The sequence below is a fragment of the Auxenochlorella protothecoides genome, assembly GCF_000733215.1.
Source record: "Auxenochlorella protothecoides strain 0710 unplaced genomic scaffold scaffold31, whole genome shotgun sequence".
NCBI classification, from domain to species: Eukaryota; Viridiplantae; Chlorophyta; class Trebouxiophyceae; order Chlorellales; family Chlorellaceae; genus Auxenochlorella; species Auxenochlorella protothecoides.
Genome location: NW_011934124.1, coordinates 243,427 through 249,233, shown reverse-complemented (window position 1 = coordinate 249,233; position 5,807 = coordinate 243,427). Strand labels below are relative to the sequence as shown.

Here is a 5,807-nt window from a genome sequence, read left to right as displayed (position 1 = left end):
GATTGAACATTGCACAGCCATCTCGCACCGGCGTCTCGGCTTTGCGATTGGCTTTGATTGGGCTGTTGCGTCCCGAGTACTTTCTGAGGAGGGAGACGTGGTCCGGAGAAAGTGCGCAGGATGCTGCAAGCGTCACGGATCTCAAGGGCACTAAGGTTTCGTACCGAGCAAGCCATTCGTGCATTTGCCACCTCCAGCGAGTCCGGTGAGCCTGCTGGTGGTGACGGGTGGCCGGCCAAGGGGTGGGCCACTCCACCCGGATTCTCAATATCGGGAGGAGCACTGGGGAGCTCAGAATGGCCGGGATCCCACGCACCCAATGTGATGCGCAGGAGCTTTGGAAGCAGAGGGAGTGAAGAAGATCCTGCAGAGGCATCTGGGCCAGGCCGATCGGCCCCTCACGTCTGCCGAGCTGTGGAGCCTTACGGAGGTAGGGCAGCCAGGATGTGTGCCCTGCGTTGCAATGTCACGTCCATACGTTCATGCTGGAGGAAGGGTATTCGCAGCTGCTCTGTCTCAGGGGGAGGCACAGGACGGGGATGCGGCATGGTGCTCGTGAGTGGCTTGCCAACTTCCGTGCCAAACTTGCGCTCGCCCCTCAACCCCCGGTACCACACCACACTCCCCGAAGCCCGAAGGCGTGAAGAGCAAGCGGCACATGAAGCAGATGCTGCAGCAGATGCGGAAGACCCAGGTGGTCGCCACCAAGCCCCTGGGCGCCTCCACCACCAAGAAGTCCTCCAAGCAGTTTGGGTACCTGCTGGCGGGGTCGGCGGCCACGCCTAAGCCTGTCGCCACCCCGGCGAGCGCTTGATTTTGGAGTCGTCATGTCCCATGGTATCTGGGCAGCACACACCCATGCTTTCTTCCTTGACCATGCCAGCACCGCCCCGTCCGGCCGCTCTGGCTCCCGGCTCTGCGCCGCGGCCACCTGTCCGCCGTGTGCATGTAATGCAGGCCCCCCAGGATGGGCCTCCCGGCTCACATGCGCAGCCTCCGAACCGCGCAGTCGCAGCCCCAGGCCACGTCAGCCCTCCAGCAAGTCTGCGGCGCTCTCGTACTCGCCCCGTGCCGACGCGTGGTCCACCAGCCCCGCGAGGAAAGCGTCGCCGGCCAGGGTGTCGCCGTCGCCGACGAGCGCGCAGTGGCGCCGTGCGCGCGTCACCGCCACGTTCATGCGCCGCGCGTCGGCCAGGAAGCCGACGCCCGCGCCGCCCGCCTCGCCGCCGCTGCTGCGCACGCAGGAGATGACCACCGCCTCCTTCTCCCGCCCCTGGAACCCGTCCACGGTGGAGATCTCCAGGCGCGCGGCCAGCTCCGGCGGCCGCAGCTCCCGCAGGCGCGCGACCTGCGCGGCGTAGGGCGTGATCACGCCCACGTCCTCGGGCCGCACCCCGGCGGCCAGCAGGCGCGCCACGTGGGCCATGGCTGCCGCCGCCTCGCGAGGGTTGTAGGTGGACCCGCCCTCCCGCTCCACGGCCTCGGGGCAGTCACAGCCCGCGGTGTCGATGAAGAGCAGGGCGGCACACAGCGCGGAGTCATCCCCATGCACACCTGTGGTTATCGTGTGGGTGCCGAGGAATGTTGAGTTTGGGAGGGGGCGGGGGGGCGCGCGCGAGAACCTCACAGATCATTGGTGTTGAGGCCCGGGATCACTATGAGTAAGAAGGCATCCAGCCCCATGGGAGTGGGGATCAGCAGGGTTGTCTCGGCCTTATGATCTTTGGAGGGAAGGAAAGACTCATGCGCGGGGCATGGGAGGGATTCATCCCCCGATGCGGTGACTGGTCGCCAGGACACCTTGAATCAGGGCCCCAAGGGAGTGACGCCCTCCTGAATCGTACCATACGCACAGCCCCCACCCCGCAAGCGCCCCCTCTTTCCCCATCCGAATCTTTCCCCCTGCTACAGCGTCCCCTCCCTCACCCGGCAGGTCGGCCAGGGTGTGCGCCGCGACGGCCGGCGCGGCGACCAGGCGGCCGCCATACAGCGCGACGCTGCACCAGTCCATGATGTCGGTGTGCATGCGGTACTGCTGAGTCAGCATGACGCTGCGTGGTCCTTTTGGCGCCATGCCCTGCAGTCGCTCGAAGAGGGTGGCGGCCAGGCCCGCGGCGGCCGCCGCCTCGCTGACCACCGTGGGCGGCAGCTGGAGGTGGTCCCCCGCCAGCAGGCCGCGCTTTCCTCGCAGCAGCGCGGACCAGCATGCGGGCTCCAGCGCCTGCGCCGCCTCGTCCACAACCACCAGGTCGAAGTCCGGCAGGTCCCGGAGCTGGCGCGCGTCCACCCCTGGGGCAGGTCGGATTCATGCGTGTGGGGGGTGTTGAAGAGGGGGGAGGGCAGCCACTGTGGTCCAAAGGCCGGTCGGATTTGGCACGGGTTGTCGACAGGAGGCACCAGGGCAGCCAGATGTCGTATCTCTCCAGGCAAGGATCCCCACATCCCCAGCCCCTCACCGGCGAGGGTGCAGCAGACGACCCGGGTCGCGGCCAGCACCTCTGCCACCGCCCGCTCCTGGCGCTTGCGCTCTTCCTTGGCCAGGAGGCGGAGCTCGCTCCGCACGCCGCGCCGCGCGGCGCCCTCCCGCCGCCCTGCAGCAGGCGACCAAGGCGTCAGTCACCCGATTCGTCATCCAAGTCTGGGACATGGGCGGGCCTTTGATCCACTGCGTCTTTGGCAGGAGAGAAGCTACACGGCAAGCTGGAAGGGGTGGTGTGACCCCCTAACCCCCCCACCCCCCCAACAGAATGCCACCTTGCAGCTTGAGCAGCTGAGCATTCAGCGCCTTCATCTCCTTCCTGCAGTCCTTGGCCAGGGCCGAGTTGTCACTCCGCAGCACCTTGGCCTCCAGCGATACATCCAGCACCTGAAACAGGGACGGGGATGAAGCATGAACTCCTGCTGCTTGGACCACACATGATCCACGCTTCTAAGCCCCGTACCGATGCAGCGTCCGTTTGGTATGCTGGTGCAATCCAACATGCACGCAGGGCACCACCCCATGCCACACTGCAACAAGGGAGCCGCCACATGACATACTGCGACCCAGGCCCTACGTGCCTGGGGCAGCAGCCTGGCGGGGTGGCCGACACGCACGACTGGCACACCGGCGGCGGCCAGCCTCTCCGCTAGATTGTCCACCGCTATGTTTGAGGCGGCGCAAGCCAGAACCCGGCTGCCACGGCCCACCTCCTGTGTCCAAGGGAATCCAAGTTTCGAGATGTTTGAAGCCGGCCAGGCACGCTCCCCGGCTGCACCAGGCACCAATCAGCAGCCTGATCAGAGCAGCTGCCTCCTCGCGAGACAAGGCCCCTTCCCCTCCAAGCAAACCTGGACGATGGCCTCGACCACCGCGGTTGTCTTGCCCGTGCCCGGCGGGCCGTGGATGAGGGCAAGGTCTGGGCAGGAAAGCGCGGCGCACACGGCCTCCCTCTGCGTCTCGTCCAGGCTCGCATTGGTCCATTGGACGGGGCCGAGGGGGGTGGCGGGTGCGGCCGGCCGCCGGCCGAAGCACACGTCGATGAGAGGGGAGCTCCCGTGCTCCGAGGCGGAGGCCAGCGTCTGTGGGTAGAGATCAGGACAGGAGTGAACGTGGGGAGCGAGCTGGTGGCTGAAATGCCTGAAGAGAGGCGGGATATCGCCTCAGGCCTTCACTGCGCTACTCGTGAGCAAATTCACAGACCGACACGCCACCCATGCGCTGTCAGACGCCCGAACCCAGTCGCACATTCAAGGCGGCCTTCATACGCGTGTGGGTCACGGTGTTGACCAGCTTTTCCAGCCTCAAGGGCACGTCCAGTCCGTCCTCAGGAGTGTCATCCACTGGAACAAAAGGGTGGGCTTGGCAGCTGAGCTGTAAGCACCGCCAGGCTTGGGAGTGGCATGCAGGGCGACGCAGGTCAGCTGTTGTGGAGGGGCCCAGGGTCCCAAGGTGCATGCGGGGGCCAGCGGAGCATCGGCGCGGGATGGCGGTGGGCGGGATCTGGACGGCATTATGTCCAGGCAAACGACACAACATCCCCTCTCACCCGCTATAACTATGGAGTCGTCCCGCAGACGGTACACCACCCCCTCCGCGAGTACGGGGGCGCCGGCAGCGGCCTTGCTGGCGCGCAGGCGCACAATGTCATGGGGTCCAAACTTGTGGACTGGCAGGGGGCCTGGCGGCGTGCCCTGCACAGGTGCAGTGGAAAGCTGGTGACGCTAGGCATGCCGAGCTGGCGACTCGCCACGAGTCATGGAACCCTTGCCAAGAGCGACTCTGCCCATCCGCTCCCTCCTCACCAGGCTCATGTTTCCAGTGCACACAGCTATGTCCTCCACAAGAACAGCACCCCCTCTTGCCCCTCCGCACACCTTGTTGTGGACCAGGGTGAGCAGGCTGCGTCCCAGCAGCCCCGCTTCCACCCCCGTCAGCCTCAGGTTTGGGAGCACGAGCCCCCGGCCCCCGCCCCCATCCAGAGCGGCCTCTGCCGCGGAAACTTCCGCGGCCTGCTCAAGGTCCAGCAGGGACTGCATTCGAGCGGCAAAGCCAGGGACGTCGCCGCAGTTGGCGGACCGCTCCCCTGAGCTGGGGCCGGACACCTGCGCCTTGTTCCCGCCCTTGCCTGGCCGAGCTTGGATGCCATGTGTCCCGGGCCCGGCAGTGGTCGCCTGTGCCGCGCTTCCCTGGAAGGCCGTCCGGACAGCGGCACCCAGGTGCTGCTCCAGCAGGGCTGCCAGAGCATCGTCGGCAATTGGCCCATCCCCGTCGCTGACGCAGTCTCGCGTCACCTCTGCGTCCCCGAGGATCAGCCGCCGCTGGCTGCCTTCGCCGGTGCTGCTATGCGCCAAGCCGCATTCCTCGGCGACTTCGTGGAGCAGTGCACGCTGCCGTGAGGTGAGGCTGGCCGGGAGCAGGATCTGGAATATCAAGTGAGGTATGGTGGTGGATGGGGCGTGCAGGGGGGCGCCTCGCGCATCATGCGGTGCTACTATCTCGTATTACTCGACTTATCAAGAGTCGATCTGGTTTCACAAGGCTCACCTGCACATCTTTCTGGACCATGGGAGTCTTTGCTTTTCTTATTCCCTGCACCCCATCTTGTTCATCGCTGGGTCGTGCAGCACCTGTACACCTGGCCCCAGCCTTCGCTGGCATTCAAGCCTCAGTGGGCCTTGGCCTGCTGCATAATGGACACTATTGCGGCGGATTTTATCCCGCTTCTCCCAGAGCAGGAAATCCCGGCAAAGATCAACCTGAAATTACCGTGTACTTCGGAAGTGTTGCGCAACGCAGAATCGGGCGCTAGAACCGAAAAATCTCGGAACCATCCAGGCTCCGAAACTCCCACTTTATCCATTATCGACGAGAGGAGCTATGATCGCGGTGAAATATGTGCTCTGATGATCGAGTGAATGGCTAGCAGATTGCCGCGCATCCCCACATAATTCCCAGCATGACGGCGTCCATGGCAGGGTGTTCGTGTCACACCACTCCCAGCCGGCTGCAGGGCCGCATGAAGGCACCCGGGCCATGCCTAGTATCCCCAAGCCTCTCCAAGAGAAGGAAGTTTCGCCTCGGAGCAGGAGCTCACCCCCTCCAAGCCTCCATGGCCCCGCTCAGGCAGTGCCTCATGCCGGTGGCGGCCTTCGTCATGGCCATGCACCTCCATGCCGGGGCATGCTCAGCGGCGGAGGTGCTGATCGGCACCCCCCGGGTCATAGACGGCGACACGCTGGAGGTGTGGATGGTTGCTGTCCAATTGCATGTTAAGTGCCGGGCCAGAGTCACCAGACCTCCCCCTGTCCTGCAAGCTCCTCTCTGT

At 65.3% G+C, this 5,807-nt stretch overlaps 3 protein-coding genes across 3 annotated transcripts in view; 2 read left to right on the top strand and 1 right to left on the bottom strand.

The window, feature by feature from the left end:
* Positions 1-120: 120 nt before the first annotated feature.
* Positions 121-814, top strand: F751_2999 (hypothetical protein; the record flags this gene model as incomplete). The annotated part of the gene is made up of 3 exons (XM_011397371.1): positions 121-205; positions 333-430; positions 632-814. 3 exons carry the CDS (start codon positions 121-123, stop codon positions 812-814), a joined length of 366 nt encoding a protein of 121 aa, XP_011395673.1.
* Positions 815-1,027: 213 nt separating this feature from the next.
* Positions 1,028-5,047, bottom strand: F751_2998 (DNA-binding protein SMUBP-2; the record flags this gene model as incomplete). Its single annotated transcript, XM_011397370.1, has 10 exons — positions 1,028-1,554; positions 1,927-2,077; positions 2,135-2,289; positions 2,457-2,591; positions 2,755-2,866; positions 3,331-3,561; positions 3,728-3,822; positions 4,029-4,173; positions 4,357-4,902; positions 5,027-5,047. 10 exons carry the CDS (start codon positions 5,045-5,047, stop codon positions 1,028-1,030), a joined length of 2,118 nt encoding a protein of 705 aa, XP_011395672.1.
* A 544-nt stretch (positions 5,048-5,591) lies between these two features.
* F751_2997 (Succinoglycan biosynthesis protein ExoI) overlaps positions 5,592-5,807 on the top strand; it is a gene marked incomplete at both ends in the record, with an annotated part of 1,584 nt that continues 1,368 nt past the window's right edge. The window contains one exon of the mRNA XM_011397369.1: positions 5,592-5,723. Coding sequence (XP_011395671.1) covers positions 5,592-5,723 — 132 coding nt within the window. The remainder of the gene's footprint in view (positions 5,724-5,807) is intronic.